The sequence below is a fragment of the Neopsephotus bourkii genome, unplaced genomic scaffold, assembly GCF_033783945.1.
Source record: "Neopsephotus bourkii isolate Nb327-2 ecotype Australia unplaced genomic scaffold, CSIRO-AGI_Nbou_v1 NB_1638, whole genome shotgun sequence".
Classification (NCBI taxonomy): Eukaryota; Metazoa; Chordata; class Aves; order Psittaciformes; family Psittacidae; genus Neopsephotus; species Neopsephotus bourkii.
The window spans coordinates 11,198,815-11,224,514 of NW_026902113.1; the positions used below are offsets into that span (position 1 = coordinate 11,198,815).

General features: G+C 37.8%; 1 protein-coding gene across 12 annotated transcripts in view; it reads left to right on the forward strand.

Annotated features, from left to right (window-relative positions):
- Positions 1–25,700, forward strand: part of FRY (FRY microtubule binding protein) — a 228,441-nt gene that overhangs the window by 80,847 nt on the left and 121,894 nt on the right. For 11 of the 12 annotated variants that reach the window (XM_061374523.1, XM_061374522.1, XM_061374524.1 and 8 more), the window contains one exon: positions 16,462–16,661. In XM_061374523.1, the coding sequence (XP_061230507.1) occupies positions 16,542–16,661 (120 nt within the window). In that variant the 5' untranslated portion in view covers positions 16,462–16,541. Of the gene's footprint in view, positions 1–11,504; positions 11,793–16,461; positions 16,662–25,700 lie in introns of those variants that run through there. The other variant, XM_061374520.1, reaches the window with a different exon arrangement.

Genomic DNA, 25,700 nt, shown 5'->3' on the forward strand with positions numbered 1-25,700 from the left:
ATACAATTTTGCATACAAAATACAATGCAAATAAAAAAAAAAACAGCACATAATACATTTTTCATCAGTCCTTACGCCTGATGTTTCATACAATAGTTTCATCTATTGTAACTCACAGCTATGGCCTCATCTTTTCTGAAATAATACAGTATTACCATATAGCTTTCAGCATTTCAGGTTTCTTATCCACCTTTAAGGATGTATTTTAAACTAATTAATGAATTACACTGCATTTTTGGTAGAGTTAGCTTCCACAGAATACCTCATTTGGTTGGTTCTGTCTGTGCTTTGCTGTCTGTCAGGGCAAAGTAACTCAGACGAGTTTGTGTCTACTGAGTAGCTAAGTAGGCATACAGGTTTTTGTACCTAAGTCAAACGTTGTGAGCCAGTGTGTGCATCTCACAGGCATGCCTGAGATCTGCCTAAACACATGAACCAGGTAATCATGTTTCTTTCAAGTGACATTTCTCATCAGTCCTTCCACTTCCTCAGCTATGTTTCATTCTCTGTCATATGTCACATCTGATGCTCAAGTTCTCATCTGCCCAGCAGGTAAAATCTACTGAAGTGGGCCTGTGCACAAAGTGCCGAGTCCTCCAGTTTTCACTGTGTTTCCACCTAACGAGAGGGTAGGGGGCGGTTAGCCTGGGTCTAGCTGCAGGAGAGCATCCGTCCCTGTGGTTTTGGTTAAGTGCCTGGTATATGTGAAGGTCATATTTAACATACCCAGGGTCTTTAAAATAATCTGCTTAACTGTAATCCTTTCGCATTTTCATGTGTCTTATTTAAAGATCCTAAGAAAATGATATGCAACAAATATTACTGTTCAAAATGCAGCATTTGCTGTTGGTTAGAATGATGTAGAAGAAAGTAAATTGGTGGAAGTGGGCATTTATTTTATTGGTCATTATCCTGGCATCTTTTTGTCTCATGTGAAAGACTGATTTATTTTGGATTAGAGGTTTGGTCTGGACTTGGTACATAAGCAGCATAACTTGCAATTTATAGCATTTTAAAGTTCCTGTATGTTTTTTTGTGCAGCTGTTTCTTAGTGGCATTATTATCACAAGGATACACTTTGCCAAACCAGTGGTGTCTTTACTAATTAATGAACTAAGTGACAACTACTGAGCTAGAGCCATGCTTGTATTTAAGTCACTGTGCTTTCAATTAGAGATTATTTCTTCAGCTTTTTCAAACCTTGAACAAGCAGGATATGCGTAATCCTTACCTCCTTACCATTCTGGCCAGTAGCCAGAAAAGTGAGTTACTCTCCAAGAAGGTGGGAGATGAGAGTTCAAAATCCTGAGGTTTAAGTAAGCATTCCAGGTGAGTTCGTTAGCCCTCAAGTTGTTACATAAAAAGCAGTTACAGCCAAACCAAAAAGGAGGGGAGCTGCTTCTTTGCTCTGTTTTGTACACCTGAAGTGGCCCAACAATGTGAAGTCCATGTTAGCATGTATCTTAGGCGGTGTTGGGCCCAGCTGGCTGTTGCGGATAGTGTTCTGAGCTGCTGCGTGACTCACCTGATCATTTGTGTCAGTTTTCCGGTTTCTGTTCCACAGGCCAGGTTTCAGCACCCAACTTCTCAACTGACTTCAGCCCTGAGTGAAAGTCACTTGGAAATGCCAAGTCCCCACAATGGCAATGGTCAGTTGAGAACTTACTGCAAATTTCAGTGCCTCTTTCTGTGTATATATGGAAAGAAATGTCAATCCTGGTGTTTAAATTCCTAATTTATTAACAGCCTTATGTACCATTTAAAGTACTTGAAGCTTGTGCTCCATATAGTTTTGTACATGCTTCCCTGCTGACAAAGCCATTCATTATCATTGGGTTGCCATGGAGTACCGATCACATGGACCTGGGAATAATAACCCATTATGCTAATATAGCTTGTCATTGTGTTTGACGTGAAGTGATGTCCCATAACAGCAGCTGATGCTTGTAACTAATACAATTTATGGTAAGATCACAGTTTATGGAACAATGTGGCCAAACACTGCCTACTGTCTTTTCTTTGAATTACATTTTTGATTCTATATATATATTTACAAAATAATTTATACATTTTTTAGGTCAGTATAGTTCTGTTTTAATTTCTTTCTCTAATGAGAATCAGGGAGTTTTAACAGAATAATTCTGGCCTATCTGCATACTGCTAGAAACACACATTTTTCTTCTGAGCTCCTCTGCTCCCTTGGAGCCTCAAGGTTGTGTTACAAAGTTCTCTTTGGGACAGAGGCAGGATAATTTACTGAGTTTGGTGAATTTCTCATATGCCACAGGAGAAGAAGGAAGACAATTATATCTAATAGTTGGAATACATAATTCTGTAATGCGTAGAGCATTACCACAACCTTTCTTATACACCCAAGTATGAAATTGAATTTTATTTCAGACTGTGATGCTGTAGAAGCAGCAGGCCTTGAATCTTTGTATTGATTCAGCTTTGTTCTTTAGCAGATCAGGCATTTGTTGGAGATCTGTAACATGCACTAAGGTCTGGTTTTACCCTTTCCAGATTCTCAGGACAGTTCACGTTCATATGCATGTGAACATACTTCCAGTAACAGCATTTCAGCCATGGTTCTTACACGCTCCTCAGACAGTGAACATGGCTTCCCAGGGGCGTATCATTGCAATTCCAGAGAGCTTCACTTTTCTATGCAAGCGTTCTCTTAAGGCAAAACACCGGTTTTGTACGATTATCACTCCTACTTTATAAGGCATATTTATAAATTATTCTGGCAATGTGTTTTTTCTTTAAAATATTCATTGAAAATTGAATCATCCCAGTAAGTTGCCTCCACTTCCATGACCTCCTGAGGTGTGTTCTACAAAGCAACCCTTAAAATCAGCTTCTGTTTTAGCAAAGTATATTTGACAAGCAAACCATCATGGCAGGGAATTATTACGTAAATCACAAAGATACTCTGGTCACACAAGTTATGTTTGTACCTGAGTGTACAAAGAGAAATAAAGTACTGATAGGCATTAAGACTTCTGCTTCTTGATACTGTCAAGATTGGAGATGGAAGAATACTTCTTAGAATGTCTGTATTGCACTTTACCAATGAAAGATTGTTCTCAGCAATGTTTTCTACTAATGTATTCAGCAAGTCATAAATTACACAACCAGAAAAAAACATTGTGTCATCCAGTCTGTTCTCCTCATAGAGAAGGCTTTATGCCTTTTCTGAATTAATTTCTGTTTGAACCAAAGCATGTCTTAAAAAATCTCAATTTAAACTTACCACTAATGGAAGAATCAGCACCAGCCTTAATAGCATTCTGGCAGTTAATTTCCTTCCTTTTGTGTTTAACTTCTTTAATGCATTTGTCTAGTTTAAAATTCCAGACATTGGATGTTTCTGAATGAAGAGCTGTCTGCTAGCAAATTTCTGTTTCTCATGTTCATGCTGAGCAGGCATGGAATTCATTTCTCCTAACTTTCAGCTATTACATCTGACATAGTCAAGCCTGGCTTTCCCCATAGCCAGTGGAGACAAATATGCACTGTAGGGTACAGTTCAGATGAGCTGCTGTAGAAATGCTTTATTAGCAGGTAATGAATCACACCTTGGAAGTGCCTTGATAGCTGTGTTGTCTTAAAAGGCAATTTGGGTTGAGTGGCTGCATGTTTTGCAAATAGGCATTGTAGGTGCAATAGGTGCAAATACCTGTCATTAGAGGATATGATTAAAAGACTCTGTAACTTTCTCATGGTCAAACTAACCTAAGTTTTAAGGCAAGTTTTCCAGTCATTATATGGTTGCCTTTGCTGAATGTTCTCTAGTTCATCAGCATCTTTCTCAAGTTGCAGACACCAGAACGGGACTGAGCATCCAACAATGGTTGCAGAGACACTGGCAGTGATGCATTAGAGCTTGCCTGCTTTTGCTTTTGTTTATCCTGCTTGAAAAGGCTCTCCATAGCTCTTCAGGTCACAAGAATAGCAGCCTGTTTTCAGTATATTAGTCATCCTGGTCTCAGGCCTTTTTTCACCACCAGTGCTTCGGAGGAATAGAAAGCATGATTCTGTTTGTGTGGTGAGTGTTCTTTGTCTTTGGCTATGCACTTCTTCAAAGGTTAGAATTAATATCTCACATATTCTTTGCTTGCATTTAGTTTTCAAAATGCTGTTCAAAGTAGAGGGACCTTTTTGCTATTTTTTTTTTCTGTCAACTGCTCTTAATTTATGTTTTGCCTATAAAACTTACGGAAATATTTTTATTTTATGTCATTAATAGTAAGGGTAAACAGTACAGGACCTGGTCTCCATACCTCCACTAGAAATGCATTCATTAGAGGATGAATCTCCCTTAACCCATTGTAAGAAGTATCTGTCAGATAGCTTTTAATCTATTTTTGTTGTGAACGTTATTTTTTTGGTTCTCATTTTACAGTTTGGTAAGATACCAGTCCAGCTGCCAAACAGAAATATAAGACTACATTTTTAACCTTATTAACCAAATTTACAGTCTCACAAAAAGATACAGTTAGTTTAATAGCATCTACTTTCCATAAATCTATGCCTACGGCATTATACCGGGTATACTTTGGTTCTTTATTAATCAAATGCAGCCATTCTGGGATGAATATCAGGTGTTGTGGTTGCCTGGATTGTCCTTGCTCACACTTTAAGATAAGATCACTTCAACATGATAAAATACTGGTTTTGTCAGAAATACTGAATTTTCCTTTGAATATCTGATAAAGGAATTTTTTTTATTATTTTCAGATATAGTTAGGCTTTCCAGTTTTTCTAAGAAATTATTTTATTTTCTCCATGTTTAAACTGTTTATTTGGAAAATCCAATGTTAACCTTAGGATTCTGTCTTTATTTTTGTAATTAAATGATGCAGAGTTTTAACTCTACAGGTACATGTTCCTCTCCAAATTTAATAACATATTTCTGGCAGTCACTTACTCCAAAACATTTAGACATTTCAATATATGGATGTAGTTTTTTGTCATGGCCCACCGACCAGCATGAGAGCAATGTCCTGTCCATGTTGTGTTTGATATTTGCAACTGTCTGGTCATGCAGAATGTCCCTTGGACAGCAGCTAAGTTACATAGGCTTCACTCATCTGTTCAAGTGAAAATTTTTTGGTAGGCATCTGTACTCAAGCCAAACTTTCCAAAACCTTCACTGAGCTCATGTGGATAGCAAAACTCATTATCTTGTACCTGCTGGTTTTGTATTTCAGAGTCACCGTGAGAAATATTTATGTCCTGGAATCTGAGTCTAGCAAAGCTACAAGCGCTTACATTTGCGTTTAGGTTTGTGGCTAAGAAATAAGTGAACTCCACTTTCAAAGAAAGAGTTGTTAGTGTAATGTTAATAAAGGGTTATTAGATACTACAGTCTCATAATGGCTGGTGGCTAATAAAAGTTGAAACAGCTTGTGGTAGGTTGTCTTCAAGCAAAGAGGACAAATAGTGTTTAAATGAATATAGAAGACAGACAATGTTGTGAGTGTGCTGCTACAGCCATTAATAAATAATAAGAATAATGATTCAATCAGACATAGAGTAAGGGATTGATAATGATAATTATTAATCCAGACGTTAGCTGCAAAAATTTTTCTCTCTTTTGTGTTTGTACAGATGTTACTTTCTATGCTTCAGTGTAGAGGGAAACATTAATGAATGTCTTACTTATCCTCATGTTAGTTTTTATTTACAGAAATCTCTCCCATGGTTTCATCATAGAAAGCTTCACAAAATTTAGTTAGTATTCTTGGTCTTTGAAGGTTAAACTTGCCAGTTCACAGTGCCAGCTTGTGGCTTGGTTTACTCTTGGTATTGTTCCATTTTTCACTGACACGAGCAAGGGTATGTATCCTAGCCAGTGTGTGCTGAAATGCACCACAATGCTGTTCAAACTCTACAAAATGTTCTTTGAGAGTCTACAAACTTAGGAATGTCATCTCTTATAACCTTGTATGCATATCTTTGCTGTTAGTTCTCCTTTGGTAATCTCTGACAAGTGATACGTACTTCCAGAAAGTGATTTATTCTGTCTTAAGTTAAGCATCTAAGAAGGGTATGATGAACCATCTACGAATATCCAGTCTAGATGGCTACATTAAATTCGATATTTGGCCTGTAGGTGTCTAATTTTGAACCTTCTCCTAAAGGCAGCCATTGAGTAGATCGGGTGCATCATAAGATGAGGTCAAGAAAGCAACTACCGTTTTGAAGGTTTTTCTTCAATATAGTGCTGCACTTTGAAACATAGAATCAGCTAGGTTTGAAAAGACTTTTAAGGTCATCACATCCAGATGTAAACAAACAGAAGCAAAGCAAACCAAGGAATTCATTCACCACTTCTCATCACGAGGTGTTCATCTATCTCTAGGACAGCAGGGCTCCATCGTGCATAATACTCATTTGGGAAGACAACTGCCGACATTGCAACTGTCCCCCCCTTCCTTCTTCTTCCTCAGCTTTACATGCTGAGCATGACACCTTTGGCCAGTTGGGGTCGCCTGCCCTGGCCGTGTCCCAGCTTCTTGTGCACCCCCAGCTCACTCGCTGGTGGGGTGATGCAAAGAGCAGAAGAGGCCTTGGCTCTGTGTAAGCACTGCTCAGCAACAGCTAAAACATCCCTGAATTATCAGCACTGTTTCCAGCACAACTCCAAAACATAGCCCCATATCAGCTACTGGGAAGTGAATTAACTCTACTCATCCAAAACCAGCATAGTAGGGAAGGAAGATGTGGGTCACATCCTCCCTGTTTGCTGGTCCCTCTTTTGGAAGTAACTATTACTTCTCTTTTGGGACCCTTTTAGCCTTGTGCCTCCTCGGCACTTTCCCAGGTTCCCTAAAAATAATTCTTCTGCTAACACCCATCAACCACAAAATGACAGGAATATCTTCATCAACCTGTCTCTGTGGAGGAAAGCAAACCCAAGAAAACATCTGTCTAAAAATCTTATAGGAAGCTATTTTCTGATTGAATGAAACCAAAGTGCAGGGTAGCTTTTTCCTTAGCACATAAAAAAAGTGTAAAAGAAGAGTATGAACATCTTTGCTTAAAATAAAATACTTTTTAAGTGCTATTTGAGCTCAAAGAAATTCTGTTTCAGAAATAAAACTTTTCAATGTTGTAATTAAAAAAAAAAAAAAGCCCAAACAAACAGTTAATCCGCTCATCTGGAAAACATGATCTGAATGTATCTTTTCACATTTATTTGGAGTTTTTTACTTTTGAAATAACTGGGAAAGATAACAAAACTTTTGAAGTTATATAGGGAAGATACCAAGATTTTGAAAGTATATTGTTAATCTCAAGTCAGCCTTCAAAGAAGCAGCATGTCATTACCGTATAAAAACAGAAACTGAGAAGTATTTGTGTTTTATTTGGATTATATCAGAAGCAACACAGAGATTTCCTTTAGTGAGAAGTCACTCCCAAACAGAGCACTTAAATGGCAGTTGACAATTATTTTGGGGTTGTCCACAAGGTTAATTAGCTTTTTTTTTTTTTTTTTTTTTAGTTTTTAATCTCATAATAAACCAAGCAAATTCCAAAATCAGCACAGCTGAAAGTATTTGTTACATGTGTAGATTCCCACGTATCTTCAGAACAGTGGCATAAGTAAACGAGAAGTAATGATCTAAAGGAAAGGGAGTAGAAAAATAAATGGTGAGGAAAGAAAATGGACAGGGAGAATTGCTTTTCTTCCTCAGATGTCTTGTAAGGACCTGAGATAAGAACCTAGCAAACATTGTTAAGCTGCTCATCCCCTGCCCTGCAACTTAGGAGAAAAAGAGAGGGAAAGTCTGCATCTTATGGGATCATAGTTACTAGGAGCTTTGCCAAGTCAGTGAAAAGATCTTTAGAAAGTGGATGGACTTATATGACAGGATTTCCTGTTTGTTTGTTTGTTTGTTTTAGCAGTCATCATTCTTGAATCCCCCTGCATCTGGAGAAACAATCTCCCGCAAGAGGAGCAAATGTGTTCTACCCATGGCTTTCCTTCTATGAGGTCTCATATCACTTACCTTTCTTTTGCACAGAATTGCAGTGTGTATTTGGGGATTATGAAGCTTAGCATCTACCTGCCAGCAGCTAGGATTTGAGGGCCAGAAGGTTGCTAGTGGCTAATAAAGCCAAACCAACAGTTTTAACCTTTTGGAGGTACTAGGCTGAGCAAGATTCTTAGCTTCAAAGCCACTAGGCACTTAACCACATCCATCTCAAATAAAACCTGACAGTGTAAGGACCATTTTCCTGTTCTAATGCTTCACTGAGCTCAGGCAAAGATATCTGTATTAAATTGGTTATTTCCTAATGCAGTTCATCTCTAAAGGTGTCTGTTTCATATGCATCTCTGAGTGGAATAAGCATTGGAGCTCTTTGTACACGTGCACAGAAGAGCATTCCCACAAGTAGTATTTTAGCATCCATCAGCCCTGCTGGGTGGCCATATACTTTCATGGATGCTGCATTTTGTTTCTAGCCTGCAGAGGACTAGATCTGGGACTTGTTCTGAGGCTCCATTCTGTTCCTTGTGTTCACCTAGAATTTACAGTCTCTTCTTGTAGTAAAAGGAATAGAAATTTGAAGGATTGCCCAACCAAGTTTACAGGGGCTGGAACTGTCTTCTGTAGTTCAAGTATTCTGATAACATTGAAATAAATATATCCAAACCTGGCAACAGTATGTTTTCACTAAGTCTTCAGACGGAAATAATTTAAAATATTAGTCTCATCTCAGTTAAATCTGTGACCAAATCCTGGAATGCCTTTAACACTGAAGATATCTCCTAGCATTAAAGATACCTCCTTCCATCCTCATCCCTGTGCCCTTTTACATAAATGACTCTCCTGAGGCATGTCTCTTTAAAGAGATGGAGGAATCTAAAATTTATTAATTAACCTTTTCTCCCTTAGAGTTTCAGCATAATCAAGAGGTTTGAAGATTTCCATTTGGAAGAGCTTAGGTCATTTCTCATCACCTTTTTAGGAAATTCTCTGAAATCTGTTATTCCCTCATGTTCAAAATGAGCTGTTTTGCTTCAGAACCTTGAACTTCTATACTTTTCCCTGCTGACTTCAAGGCCTCTTCCATTTTGTCTGCTAGAGCAGGTAATATTTCCTCTGGCATAGGGATTTACATGCTATGCCCAGACTGTGGTTTTGCATAGAATTACTGGGTTTTATCTTTGTGGCATTGCAGACCATCTACCTAATTGGTAACCCAAAGTTACTCTTCCTGAAGAATCCTGAATTTGGATTAAATAGGCTTTTGAAAGACAGGATGAGTTGGGATAGTTTTATGTCAAGTTACCGTGTCAAGGTAGATGCACAGAATGGCCTAGTTTCTTCCAGTAGCTGCTTGAGCAGTTTTAAACAAAGTCTTCAGAGATATCATAGCAGCCTTCCAGTATCTGAAGGGGGGATATAAGGATGCTGGGGAGGGACTCTTCATTAGGGACTGTAGTTATAGGACAAGGGGTAACGGGTTAAAACTTAAACAGGGGAAGTTTAGATTGGATATAAGGAGGAAATTCTTTACTGTGAGGGTGGTGAGGCACTGGAATGGGTTGGCCAAAGAACCTGTGAATGCTCCATCCCTTGAGGCGTTGAAGGCTACCCTGGACAGAGCCTTTGGTGAGATGTTTTAGTGTGAAGTGTCCCTGCCCATGGGAGGGGGGTTGGAGTTTGATGATCTTAAGGTCCTTTCCAACCCTAACTATTCTATGATCCTATGATTTCTAATATGTATAGTTTTAGAGACAACTTTGTTCTACTAAGAGGGGAGCTTTTTGCCATGTAGACTCTCTCATGTTTTCTTAATGTATGTATGTTCCTGTATCTACAGTCTATGTCGGCATGTTGCTGTCAGCGAGTGAATTTTTCACTACAGAGAATTCTCTCACCTGTTAATGAGCCTTATCAAAATAGGGGAAGCTTTGCAGCAATACATTTAGTTAAGTATAGTATCAAAGCTCCACAGTTGATACTCTCTGCCTAGGAAATACATATTCAAAGGGTTATTACAGATCTCTCCATCCTTAGGATAATGCGTGCCAACCTCAGTATAGCTGGAAGTGTAAATGGTTTCCAGCATTAGAGAAGGTAATCTATGTCTGCAGTGCTGTTGCTTATGGCAGATTAGTACAGCAGGTTTAATATGGAACTTAGAAATTACTATAAACCATACAATCAGTTTTTCTTACATTTATTTTAATTATATTTACATAATTATATATATTGTATTTAATTATATTTTTTTCTTGCATTTATTGTAAATTATATTTGGGTAAGCATGCCATTGAGAAGAGGGGGGGAATATCTTAAAAATGGTATATTTACTCTGTGTTTTATCAACTCTTTTAATAAAAAATGGAAAATAAGCAGTAAGCCAAACATGCAGGTGAATATTATTCCTGTGAAGAGCATTCCTTGTGAAGAGTAAGGCCAGTACCTCTACCACTGTGCCTTAGCCATTTACTTTTCAAATAGCCTGAACGTGGGTGTCAGATGTGCACTCAATTCTTCCTGATTTTTCATTTTTGACTGTAAATCCCCGAAGAGAGGATCAGAAGCACAAAAAGATCAGACACCTATAGCATCAATTGCTCACCTTAAAATCCTGTACTTTAAATAAATTTCCTATAATATATATTGCATGTCATTAATATGATATTTTATTGGATAACTTTATGCTGTTATGGTTATTTTTTGTTAAAACATGCAAATGAACTGTGAAAGTAATGCTTACATTAAAATAGTTCTACTACTGCATCTTAACTAGTATGCTGGAGTAACATTTTCCTTGGGAATCTTACAGTTTCTTTCATCAAGATAAAAATGGGTCTGCTAGACTTTCAGTTTGTTTCTTTCAGCAAAAGTTTCCTTTGAATTTTTTTTCTTTTTCTGTCAAGTTCAGACTACTTTGGAATGTTTTCCTTCAAGGGTGAAAAAGCCACCTTTTGGTAACATTGGCACATGTATCACATCCTTGTAAATTAAATTTTTCACACTTTATTTAATAATGTATTTTCTTTCTACTACTATGATTGCAGTTTTAAAGCAAAGCAGATTTTCTTAAGAGTTATTTCAGCAGCTGTATAATTATCCTGAAGGATATGTGGTTTCTCACTGACTCTTGGCATGGGAAAAGAAGAGATAACTGCCTTAGTTTTATCATAAGGAATTTGGACTGTATGTACTTCTGGCCAAAAGACCTTAATTGCAAAGGAAACCCCATCTTATGTTGTTTCTGTGCTTTGCATTTCCATACTCACTGTTTTCACTTTGGATTGTATGATAGCATGTGTGTTTGATATACATGAGTTTTTAATGACGAGCTCCATTATACTGTCTCATGTTCTTGGCGTGCCTGAAGTGGTTTCACTAATCTGTCAGCATAGTATGTACTTGTGGATAAATATAGACATGCAGCCACTCCGTGAGCGGTCATCATCATATGCTGAAGCTAAAAATTACCCCTTTGGTTATGGAAAGGCTGATCTGATCCGGAGGCCTGCTCTAACTCACACATTGTAGGTCTTCAGCACTTGTCTGTTAAAAAACAAAACCTGAAGACTGAAAGAAATGTCTGCCTCAGTGCTGAAAAATTTATAGTGAAGTATGAAACAGGATTATGAAGCAACTCATTTCCTTTTTTATTTTAGTTAGAAAAGGACTCTAACTTTTCTAACTGAAGGAGTGGAGTATTTCAGATATTCACAGGATTCATTCACATGGATATTACAGTAGCATGTTGGAGAAAATCCAGTGTGATCGGCTTTATAAAGGGGCTCGGTAGGTACGAAAATAATGCAAATACATGTTTGGGTTGTGTTATTAGATTGCTTGTTTTTGCTGAAATGTGTATCTGACAAAGTTAACTAAAACCAGTAATCTCTGTTTCTTCTGCTTAAGGATACTGGAAGTCCAGTAACTGCGTTTGAGTGAAGTTGTGTCCAGTGTAGCCAGAACCTTGCCTTGTGCATTGTAATTGTTCTGTTGTTTTGCTTCATCTTAGAGCTTTAAGAAAATTACCTGAAGTATGAATCATAGCAGAGTCTCTCTTACATGAATTGTATTTTGTACTCATCCCCCCATTATCAGCTCAGTGACCGTGTGTGTTTGTGTGTTAAAACTACCGTGCTTTTCAACAACTATTTCTCTGACTGGGGAACGGATCAGTACAGGAAAAATTTCTGCAGTGATTTTAGTTCAGTAATCATTTCTATAGTAGTAGTATATGGTTGTGTTGACAACTGTGTGTGATATTGTATTACTACTTCCATATTTACTCCTTGGTTTTTATTTTTTTTAAATACATTGAGAAAAACCTATGGTTATAGCCTGAACTAAATTAAAATATTCTGTAGGAAAAGAATGTTTTTTAAATACAGCTTATTGCAGATACATTACGAAAATAGGGAACATGAGGAACATGTATTGGGAACAAGAAAATGGGTTGTTTGAGAGAAGTAGCCCTCAGACAGAATTTCACCTGAAAATGGTGCAGACATCTAGTAGTTAATCTTTTTGTGCAGTTTTTCCTAGGCTAGGAGCTTTAAGTATTTATACAACTTTCTGAAGCTGACCTATAGATTCCTTGCTATTGCGGGGCCCTTGGACATCAGGGTTAACATGGTCTCCTGCATGTACATCACCATTCATTGTCCTTGGGAATAAGCTACTTTTCTCTAAGTGAAGGGTTTAGTTTAATGCAGTACTTGTGTGGTGACTGGTACCCCACAATGTGTTAGGAACTCAATCTAATTGTTGCAGTGGTCTGTTCCAGTACTTCTCTTTGTAGAACATTTTTGAACATTATTTTGAAATCAAGTAGTAAAAACTTAATTTGCCAATTAAATCAATATTTAGAATTTAGTATAACCCCCTCCTCCCACCCCAGTCTCCCCAGGTGTCTCCTACATAAACCCATACAAACTGTATGTGGTGATTTCTCACATAAAAATTATGCCTTTTATTTAATGGGACAGAGTTTCACTGGCATAGCTGACAAAAATGGGCACATCCTTTTTAAGGCACACATCATGATGTGTCAACATAGAGGGACCAATCACGGATTACTTTAATGCTGTTTCTTAAATTTTGAGTCCTTGATTTCCAGTTTTATGTCCCAGAGGCAAACTGGGTTTTATCGCTCTCAGTCTAGGAAAAAGAACTGTATGCTTTTAAAGCTCATACATCATCAATATGGATGTCAGTCATAGTCTAGTCACTGGGCCATACTTTTGCAATGCAAATATCAAGCATATGCAAATACTTGAGATAATGGAACTGAAAAGATGCATTAGAAAGCCAAACCTGTATATAATAGTTCATGACCAACTCATGATCCACTCAGAACCCTCACACTGTTGGCAATATTAACTTCCATACTGAAGATGCTTAAGTGAGGTTAGCAGCTATAAAATGATCTTTTGAAAATTTGAACTAAATCTATGTCATATGTCAGTCATTTCATAACTGCTGTAATTGCTGTAGCAATGATAGATATTAACCCCAAGGATATTATTTTTCTTTATCTGAGGGAAAGGCTGTGCTGTTCCATATTTCAAAGAAGGGCAAGAATAAAAATTTTGGGTGCACTGACAAATCTCACAAATAATTGCATTTCTCCATTACAGTGTGCAAATAATTGATTTTTCAGTTAGATGTCTGAAGAAAAAGAAGAATTAGGTCAGCCTACATCACAACCTAACAGCATCATTGTTAAAAAGCTTCCTACTAACAATGACTGTGGATTTAAATTCCAGTCTCAAAATCCTGGTTGAATGCCACAATGATTGAGGTAAAGGGTGGCAGCTCCCAGGTAGTTTGAGCAGGGTTTCTCAAACATAATTCTGTAAGGATGTGAGGCATGCATGATCTCAAACACTGCCTTCCTTCCTTCCACTCCTGCATGTCCCTTCATACTGGATTGCGAATATAGCAGCCAGTTTAAACTGAAATTGCCCAAGGAACATAAGGCAAGTTTGAATTTGATTAGGTTGCTCCAGATTCCCTCAGGAGGGAGCCTGGAATGGCTGCAGTAGCCAGAGAGGCAGGCAGCCCAGCCTGGATGTGTTTTGCTTGGCAGAGACTGGTTGGCCGGCAGCTGGCCTGCCCAGCCCTGGGTGCAGGAATAGGGACAGAGCTTGGGAACGATGGAGGGAGCTGGTGGTGATGACAGGGGGAAGGACAAGGTTTTTACTGCACAAAGGACACAAATCCATCAGAAAATTGGGTTCACAGCTCACAAAAAAAAGGTTTTTCCTAACTCAGCACTTGTCGATCATTTCATGAGTAAATGTGAGCCAATCAAAACAATGCATTTGGCAAATCTATTAGATTGTAAAAATATTGTCTGACTCCTTCCTAAAGCTATTTGTGGAGAAATTTCCATTACCTAGTATGTTTGATAGCTCACGTAAATTTTCATCTGATCCTTTGCATCCCACTGTCTTCATGCTTAAACTGTAGGAGAGTCTAGGTGATGACACACTCTTCTCTCCTCTTTTTTCATTACTTTGAAGTAGATTTTTATTCAGAACAACAGTGTATTTTTTGAAACACTGATGTAGAAATGTAGAACTATTCTGTAGGCTCTGTTTTATCCAAAGACTCATAATGCCAGCAAGACTCTTTGATTATGCTTTTGCCCTCAAAAATCAAGTGCAACTTTGCAGGAAACAAGTCTAGCATGAAACATCTATTGGAGTGGAGGAGGTGGTGCTGCTGTGCTAAAGACTGATGGCATACCTTGTCAATCAGGATAGTTATTTTCAAAGCATGGATGTGTTACATGTGAAGCATAATAGCTACACGAATGAAAGAATTTCTATCTTGCATTATAGTCATAAATGGGAGTTATAAATGTTGATTTTTCTAAAGGAAAGCATATTCTCTTTCCTCTATTGCATCTTTTCTATTTTTCAGTAATGTTCTGAACTGCAATACTGTGGGGAAATGCTATAAAGGTATTAGTTCACAATATTTTCCACAGTTTGTCTTGCATTAAAGCACCTCTGACCCAATCACCAACAGTTCTTAGGGGTGTTACAACACTTTCATTGCATTCAGGATGGTTAATGGATGGTCTCTGCAGTGTTACTTAATTTGCTACTTTTAAAGTCTTTGGCAAAGCCAATAGAGAGTGCTACCAGTACCTTCCTGAAGGCCAGATGTGAGTTTTATTGCCAGTAAGAGCTAAGCCTGAGGATTTTCTTTTGGAAATTTTATGCATATAATAGTAATATTTGAATTAATGAGGTTTTGTTTCACAGTACTTAAGTTTATTTTTACTTCAGTTTCCCAGAAAGATCACTAAGTAGAGCTAAGCCTAGTGCAGAATATCTTGATACTGGTTACAGGGAATCCACAGGGTGACAGGATAACTTAGATTGGAGGGGACCTCCGGAGGATTAGAGAACTGGAGGAGGTTTCTCAGGGCCTTGTGCAGTCAAGTTTTGAGTGTCTTCAGGAGTGGCGTTTCTACTCTGTCTGTGGAGAACCTCTACCAGTGTTTGATCTCCCACTCATAGTGGATTTTTTTTCAATATACCTAATTCGAATTCCCTTCATTCTAACTAGTATCTGTTGTCTCTTGTCCTGTCACCATGCTCAAACAGAAGTCCGGCTGCATCTTCACTATACTCTCATTAGGTAGCTGAAGACTGTCGTAAGATCTTCCCTTAGCCTTCTCTTAAGGTTGAACTAGTCCAGCACTCTCTGCCTGTACTCATGTAGCACGCATGCAAGCTCCTGACCATCTTCATTATCCTCCCTTGGCCTTGCTCCAAAACAGGATCATCATTTTTGTATGGGAGGGCCCAAAACTGGGCTTAGTACACCAATTGTGATTGCACAAGTGCCAAATGGGACTGTAGGGTTTGGTACTTCCAGGAAAACTAATACAGAATGAACACTTTTTGACCATGGAAACCATTTTGTGTCTGGCTCTTCGTGTAAGATTTAGACTGGTGAAATGTCATTGTTTTTAAAGTAGTAATTCTTGACTGACCTTAGTATAAATGAGAGGAAAACCAGCTTAGACAAAAGACCAGACTCCTGACTTTTGCAAGGACAGATCAGCTTGAATAGCAATAAAGAATAAGTTTGTTATTTGACAATTGAGCTGCAGATCTGATGTGTAAGACAAAGGATAAGAAATAAGGATGTGATTCAGTTAGGTGTCAGTAAGTCTTACCATGTAAAAAAAAGAGTATTTAATGTGCACTGCATGGTAAACACTACTTAATTTGGATGCATAAGATTTCATCTTCAGTTTCTTCTTCCAGTCTAGCTTTTACCTATAACTATACCAAGGAAATAGTATTTATATGTTGTGTATTTCTTTGATTACTAACTAGTCTCCAGTTTTGCTTTGACAGTATAGTAGGCCATTGGGATGCTCTGGAAAAGATATGTTGAATCACCCATAAGTAAATGTGCCTTTTCTGCATTTCAGCTTCTCCAGTTGGTAACGGATATATCAAGCCACCTGTCCCACCTGTTTCTGGTACACAGAGAGAAAAAGGACCTCCAGCCATGCTACATATTAATGTTGACCCAGACAGTAAACCAGGCGAATATGTCCTCAAGAGCTTATTTGTTAACTTTACTACTCTGGCTGAACGCAAGATTCGCATTATCATGGCAGAACCTCTTGTGAGTAAAAAGAAACTCTTAAGTATATATGTACTTTGCTTTGAATTTATTTTTAAATCAGGGTGCTTGCTGTGAAATGAAGGATATTTTGCTTGTAATCTGCATTGGAGTTTGATAGTGTTTTCCAAACTGTAAGATATGCTACTATGGCAATTAGAAGGTTGTGCGAGAGGACAGAGGAATGCAAAGTATGCTAAAGGGGTGACATGGCGTCCTGGGTTCAGGACATCATGAATGCCATATGAATGACTATTTTATTTCTGTTTTCAATATGGGCAAATGTTAAAGTGATGGAGAGGCAAAAGAGGTATCAGCCAACATAGATTTCACAGCTGGGAGAGCAGATACTTCAGTCAAAATAGATTCGAAAATGCTGAAAAATGATTAAAACAGTATTTCTGAACATTTACCAGTTTTCAGCTGAAACGTGAAAGTGAATAGCAATGCTGGTTCCTGTTTTAGTTCTGACAGTAGTAGATTTCACAATCTAACAAAGTGCTGTAGCAGCTATTTTCCAGACTTGGAAAGCATGCACCATTTGAAAAAAGAACTGCATGACAAGTCATGCACAGTCAGTGGCAGACCCATCATTATTCATATTTTAGGCAAATTTAACATACAAGTACATCTGTTGCAAATTGTCTTCTGTAACTGCACCTCCATGAGTCTGCTATTTTAACTTGAGGTGATGTTTTCTGTACATTCCTGTTATTTTGAATACAGAAGAATAGGTCTGTAAGCTACATTTTAGTTCTGACAAGGTAAAAATAAAAAAGTAAAAACTACCAGAAACCTGTATTTCTGAGCTGTAAGGGAATTTTAATAAATCTTTGCAACATTTCTGTAATAAAGCACGGTATGGAATACTTACTTTAGTTCCTTATTTTCAGGTCTGGGTATTCTGAACAGTAAAATTAAGATTATGGCATCTGTTTAGCTTTATGTCTTGATTTAGATTCAGAATCATCTGATGCTTGGAAAATTTTTCCAGACTTCCCACTGAAATATTAGGTAGATGCAAGATGACGGAAATATCTTACATAATTTGGAAATAACACCAAAAAAAAACTAACAGGAAGGAATATTTTGACAAGAATCCATTTTTTTCTTCTTTCATGAGTCCCCTCCAAATCACAAAAAGTGGAATAAGCTGGCAGTCATAGAGCAGGTCCTTTAAAAAAAAAATGTCAGCAGTTATTTGTTACCATCCAGTCATCATGTGATGCGTGTTGAACATCTTCAAAATTTTAAGATAAAATGTGTTGTAAAATTACTTAACAAGGTCAGGGAAACAACAGAAAGACCAGTACTGAGAATGGAATTTCCTTGCAGCACCTCTGTTACTCTTAAACCCTAACCTCTGCATTTTCATTTTGTATTTCAGACATAGATATGAACCAGTGACCCTGATTTATTCCCATTTCACCCTGTGTTAAGATAATTTTGAGTTGCTGTGTGTTGATATATTATTTTTGTCACTTTGTGAAGCTATGAATATCTGAATGTTGATCTTATCATATTCCAGACATTGTGCAGTGAGATTTTATTTGGTAAATTCAACATAGAATGTAAAAATATGACAAGAGACTGGAATGTCACCTTCTTCTTGTCAGCATTTTCAGAACATATTTCTTACAGCGGTCTAACCGTGAGACAGGAGCAATAATTCAATTACATACATCTTACTAATGGACATCCAAGTCATGGCATGCTGCTATTTGAGGGTGATGGTGACAAATGTGTAAGCAGAATTATAAAGATATTCAGTCAAAACAATCTTGAAATAATTAGGTTGTAATGAAAGAAATTACAAGGAAAAATGGCAAAAATTATTCTGGAATAATGCCTAAGAATTTAAGTCCACCCTTTGTGTGGTGCAGCTGTTGGATGTTTAGCAGCTTTGTTCCCAAGTTTTTATTCTACTGAGTAGAATTGTGACCAGGGAGTCCCAGGGATTTGCGAGACAAAGATTATAAATTGAGGGTGCAGAGATGCTCTTTGGCCTTTTTTCACAATAGGTGGTCAAATAGTGAGCTCTTTGAAGATTCTGGTCTAATTAAACTCATAGTTCAAAGAAAATGAAACTTGTAAAGCGCTCGAACACTGAGATGTTTCTAGTTCGAATTCTCTAACTCATTGCAAGATATGACAGTTAAATTTTATAATGAGTGATGAATACTTACGATACCTTTTAGAGAAGCTAAAATGATCTGTTTATAATATAATGGCTTTTTCCTCTTTTATCACAAAGTCTAGCTCACATTCAAATCTCTGAAGTTACTATGGAATTAAAGACTTACTGATACATTTTCAACCTGGATATTTCTTTTCATGCACACCTTTTGCCTGCTTATTCTTTCTGATTAACATTACTGCTGTTTTTATGAATTTTTCTCTCAGTTTCTTTGGGTTGCATATGCCTTTTTGATACATCAGTTTCTTTTGTGATGTATACAAAGCCCAACTGTAAATTACAGTGCTCTGCCAGCTGCGGTGGAAAACCAGGTTTGTGTCCTGCCATGAGTTGCAGATGCTAGCAAGGCACAAAAAACTTGCTATATTCTCAGGCAGCAGTGTAGAGCACCCACCCCCTCCTGCAGCCCCATGAAATCTCAGCTGGGATAGCAAGATGCCAGCAGCACAGAAAGCAGAGGGCAATGTCACCTTACTCCTCCTGCTGCCTTGGCTGTCAACCAAGTATGATTTGACATGCTGGTTACTGAATCTGGCAGCGATCAACTTAAAAATAAGCAATCAACAGTTAATGGCAGTGATTTTTTTATGTTGATTGCTGCCAGATTCAGTAACCAGCATGTCAAGTAGTACATTTTTGGTGTCTCTGGAATATAACAAACATTTCAATAATTACATTAGGTTCACATTTATGTGGTTAATTTTTAGTGATTAAACTACTGTACCTAGATTGTCAAATTATATTAATCCAAATTAAAGGTGTTTGATGGCAGATTTAATTAGAAAGGATTTTTCAGTTTATAAAATCAAATTCACATAAATGAAATGTAAATAATTTCTTCCTGATAACCTTTAATTTCTTGCTTCTTTTCTGTAAATAATTGTTCTCCTTTATAATGAATGTTAGGAATATTTCCTGCAGATGTTTTTTCACAGCTGATTGCATTCAGATTTAATTTTTATCAATTTGTGTTGTAAATCTTCTCTGCATTGCTTCATTTATAAACACAATTTGATATTTTATTACCACTGACATTTTTTTAAAAAAGTGGATAACCTAAAATGAAGCTAGAATGAGAAAGCCAAGGAAATATATTTGCCAGTTGAAATGATAAAATATGTTTATTTGTCTTAGCACTGTAAGGAAGAAAAACCCAGAAAATATTTTCCTTTTTGGGACTGTTGATTATCACTTAGGGTAATAATTCATCCTGTGCATACTGATCAGGCTAATCTTTAAATACGGCTTTCAGCAGTACTTACACACAGCTGTAGACATTGATAAAACATGGTGTGCTACAGGCTTTGACTGTGGTTAATGGTTAATTTAGCTGTTGGTAAACTTTCATTATGCTTTTCTCCTGCAAGCATCTTCTTTTACTGAGCTTGTCTAAATTCAGGATCTCTCTGAATCATGAATCATAGAGTACTGAACTCAAGAACAAGATTTACTTATTACACGAGTAGGACTATAAGCATATTCATGTATTCTGCCTATAACTTTCTCCTTTAATTAGGTAGGTTTTATCTCAGTGTTGGAAAAAGCCTGAAAGTGGTGATGTGGTTGATAGTAGTGTATTTATTAATTCCGTGTAATTAGAAGCTCAATGACATTAAAATACATACCTATTTCAAAACAGGGTTGATGATAATGGTGAAGCAAATGGTTAGGAACATTCTAACAGGGAAAGAATAATGCAAGTTTGTTTTTGTAAAGCCTGACCAACCAACATGTATAGTAACACTGCTGTCTGATTAGCTTTAATGTAGGCTTCACTTTGTCTATGCAAGAGAAGAAATATGTTAAGGACAGACTTGGAAGGAAAGGAATTTGAAGGTTTTTTGTTTTCTGAGGGCTGGGCTGTGATAACTAGTAAGATTTATATAGGCTATAATAATACCAAGCAGTTTTATACCACAGCTGTAATGTAAAATTTTCTGGTTTACATGGAGTAAGATTCCAGCTGCATCACATGAGGGATGACTCCTTTGTTGTCATTGATAATGAGACACATTAGCATTACACATTTTTTTACTTTTGAAGTCCTTATGAATAGTTTGTCATACTCAGGGACTTCAGACCCCTGTTTATTCACAGTGCACAGACAAGTTACTATAAGGAGCAAGTAATTTCATGGAAGAGAAGAATGGCAAATTGCCTTGCTCTGTTCTAACTGCCTGCTCAGTATGTGTATGTCCAGAAAAACTGAAGACAGCTTTATTTGAGTAACTTCGTGCAAGTATATATTGAAAATGTTGTTCTTTTTTCCCATAAAATAGTGTCCTCCCTAGGATCTGCCTCTATAAATGCTACAAAGATGTCAGATTCCCATTGTCATCTGTCCTTATCCACCTCTGTGTCGCTCAAGGATTATGTGTAATTAGTGTAATTCTTTGAGTCCATTAGTGGTTTTGGTAGTCAAAATTCTGTAAAGCATGTGGGCAGTTTCTAATATGTAATGTATCTAAACTCTTCATTTCTACTGTATTCTTTATTTAGTATTTAAATGATATAAATATTATAAATAAATATTGCCCATAAGCAATAAGTGAAGACTTAAAAAAAAAAAAAACCACAAACAAAAAACGGGAAAAATCAAGCTTCTATACTGAAGATGGAGAGCATCAAATATAGCAAAACTAACTCAAATGGCATAAAAAGCTTTCACTTCCCCTTCCACTCATTGCCTCAGAAATAATATCCCCCTCTAATTGTCTCAGTACCAATTTCAGGCTGAGTCCTATAGCGGAAGCCAAGCACTGAAAAGTATGGAGCAGTAGTCTTTCTAGGTGTCTAATATTGAACCTCAGGCCAGTTACCTTCCTCAAAGACATATAAAGGTTTATCTGGTCGAAGCAATGGCCACAGATGAGATAGTCTTCTGTGTTGTCAGGGGTACATATCATAGGATTGAAACCCAGGAGCTGAGGGAAGACTATGAATGACACAGTTGGGAAAAAAGAGGAAGAGACAAATGTAGGGTTTCAGAAGTAATAGTGGGGAGAACAGAAGGATGAAGGCAAGATGCAGGATGCTCAGATTCCGGCATCCATATGGAAGTGAGGGAAAAAGTTCATGCCATTTTAGCAACCAGGAAGGAAAAGGACACTTTTTCTTTTTTTTTGCATAGCCATTGGCATAGGCATTCACAGCTAGATACAAGTCCACTCACATTTCAGAGCCAGGCAGTGTCAACAGGAGCTTTCTCAGTGATCTCAGGGTTTCCGTAGCTGGGTGTGTGGGCAGAATGCTGTTTGAGGCTTCAGATCTCATTCCAATAGCAGAACTCTCCAGGATGTTCACTGTCCCTGGGCCTCACTACTGCATAGATGTAGTTGGAGGATAATTAATGGTGCATATGATGGTTCAAATCGCTAAGAGGATTTAACATTGGAAGACAGATTCAATCCAAGGTCACTAAGGCTGTCACACTGTATCACGTGCTGACTGATACTTGCAAATATAGCAGACAACCTACCACATGACCCTAGACACATTTTAGTGTCATTTAAGGATATTGTTTTTTACCATTGTCCAGAAAATGAAAGTCATACTTTAGTCATCTCAGGCCAGTGTTATCACTGGTCTGGCATCACAAAGGACAGAAAGAAAATATAATATATACTTTGGTAGCATTCTTGCCAGATAAATAGCAATTCATTAAAGAGATATCTTCCCATATTTTTGTAACAGCTTCATCCTTTACATGCTTTCAGAGTCATGTTTGAAGTCAATGAGGTGCTACTTCAGCAGGATTGCTGCACATTTTTAAGGTTAAATTTCTGTGCTCTTTACTAGCCTGGGTCTGGCATGGTACAGTTTACACACCAGACAGCTTGAATTACACCATATTTGACTCTGCATATGTGGTGGCATGACAAATATGAGAAAAACTTACATACTTCATGGTGCTACTTTCCCAATTTGGAAATCCACCCAATAAGGTCTTGTTGCCTTAGCTCGGCATGTAGTATGCATGGAAGTTGTGGCTTTTATGGCCATTGTGCTGTGGCAGAACAGTCAAGGCTGACATTAGTTCTGCAAGGGCCTTCTGGCATCCTCCTTGAAAGGCTGTCAGATCGGTACCAGTAACAGGGAGGAGAAGGCTTCAGATCATTACCTGGGGACATGTCTGCTATGGTACAGTTACAGCTTTTGAGTTAAATACAAGAAAGCCCAAAATAAAGGAAGTTTAAAGTGAACTACTGAAAGTCATCAGAATTTCTTGAGTTCACTTGCTTTATCTCTTGGTCTGTTGTATGAAAAGAGATGCATGGTTGATGACAATAAGTAACTACCTGATGTTAAAGCAGCAGTGGCTGCAAGATAGCTGACCATTACCCACATCAGTAGCTGGCCTTTATTACCCCTGGCTGTGTGAGGATTAGGAGAAATGTGGTTCCTGTTTACAGAGTTCTTGGCTGTGCCTGAAGCAGCCCAGCAATTACAACTCTATTTAAATCAACTGATAAGTGCTTCCTATAGCTTTGATTAAATTAGGTCACATTACTCTGAATGCGTAACCTGAAGTCAGGGTCCTGAGGGCACTAATAAGCCTTAATGGCTTCCTCTGAGTCTTGCTCACCCCTGCACACAGCCTAAGACCCCAGTCTAGGTGCAAAGCCCTCAGTCCCTGCCGCAGCAACACCTCAGAAGGGCTGGTGTCCAGTTCTCCACAGCTGTCCACAGACGTGGCCCCTGCCAAGCCAGTCCCAGCAAAACCATATCAGCACTCCAGCAGCAATCCTCACTGTAACTGAATCAAGTCCTGCTTCCCTTGGAGATTAAGATACTGGAAAAAGAGTGAGATCATGGGCAGTTCTGTATCAGAAACAACTGTGAGTTGCACTCATTCAGCCATGTCGCACTACTCTGTAGCTGGTAAGGTACCTGTCCTGCCTGGCCATGGGGTATTCTGGATGTCCACATCCAGAGAAGTGTTATCTGTTTTACTCTCCTGGGCATTTAGCAGAGGTCTGTTGCCAGCCCTATATGTTTATTCCCAAGGCTTGCAAATGTGGGAAACTTGCCCACCTTGACCTGCCTGCTTCTATAAGCATTTTACCAGTTAGGCATAAATGTACTGATAGAAGGAACCTCATCCACTGCTTGCAACACTGAGGTCTCCTAAATCCTTGTAGCTCTGCCATGGTCTGGAGGTATGACTGAAGGTGAGGGCAGTGCTCTTGTAGTAACTCAAAGAATGTGGTGCACTCAAGAGGGAAGCTGTGCATCCCCCATTCCCTGCAGGATAAAAAAAAAGCTTTCTGCATTTTTCTACCATGTCCTTCTTGCACAGCAGAAATAACTGCTCATCATAAATCAGTTGATGAAAAAGTCTTTGCATGCAGGATTGAAGTGTCAGTTAACTTCTCTGTTTAGGAAACAAAGATGTACCAAATGACCAGGGTACATCAAGGGCAGAGAAGAGCATCCTGTCACCCTCTTCACCAGTTCTCAAAAGTAATGTCAGATGCGGAAAGGAGAGAGCAGTACTGCTCAAATTACACACTTTTGACTGTAGTGACTTTGTCTCCTTAATTTATTTAATTCACTACTGGATCTTTCTGTATTTCTATTTCACAGAAGTCTGTTGTCAAAAAAACCTTCTCTTCATAGAAGTGATTATTTATATGGATGCCCATGAATTTTATTTTTTTTTTTTTATTTAAGGCATATATTGGCTGTTGAACAGTTCCTAGCTGAGCCACCTTGTTAAACAGCTAAAACGGGATAGCAGTTTCATGCAAAGGTCTTAACATAGATGTGGAAATCTAGATCTCCATAGTCTGTTGTTCTTAGAATGTTAAAAATAAGTTACATATAAATCACTGTATCAAATGCTTTTTAAGAGCCTCATGTTTATTCCAGTCTCACGGGTTCATAGGTGAAAGATCATGGACTCTCATACTACATCTCATGACAGCACTCTTAACTAAAGTCTTATATAAAACATCATTAATTATTAGAGTATGACTCCAGAAATCCTTCTTCCTGGCTTCATGGTGAGAGCAATATGGAAACAGTGCTTTTTATGGAGTATAGCTTGATCTGGGTGTCTGTATTTTGAGCACGTTCTTGTTTCTATTATACAGACATTTTTATGAAGATGCATTGTAGTGGATCTCAGTACAAACAACAGAGGAAGAAATCTGTATTTACTTCAATAAGTTTTGAGAATTAAATACTATATGCCTTGCTCATCTTGAAGAAAATGCATATAAGCAAAACAACCACAAACCCTATTGGGTTTTTGTGTCCTCCTGCAGTCAGACTTTGCAATGCAGTAGCCATGTTGTTCTGTAGCTCCACAACAGTTGATTACTGATAAGTCTTTCAGGAGTGTAAATCACTGAATCTGTAACAATTTATTATTTGCATTATCTTCTTACATGGGAATTTTTTAAGTCAGAATCATTCAGGTTACTAATACAGGTCTATGACTGAATTATGGTGTCAACATTAAGTCTCCACAGTTTGTTTTTAGATGCTCTTTTTAAATTTAATTATAAAATTCACCTCTCTTTTGTACTGCTGTAATTAACATCAGGGGAAAACAAGTTAAAGCGTTATGATCCTAGCCTGTCTTGCAATTTGCATGTGTTCAGACAGAGGATTTTGATGCGTTCATTAAATTACTATCTTAAAACCAAAAAACTCTGGAAATAAACAGCCAATGAAATTTCCTTTCGCACTTATGCTAGAGCCCACTTTCAGTAAAGTCACCCTTAGAACTCTTTTCAACTTTCCAGACTGGTCCACTGGTAACTATCAGCTTATTTGGGCTTAAAGTGCCTTAGTAAAGTTGTTTTGGTTTTGTTGTTTTGGGGGAGTTTTTTGCAGTT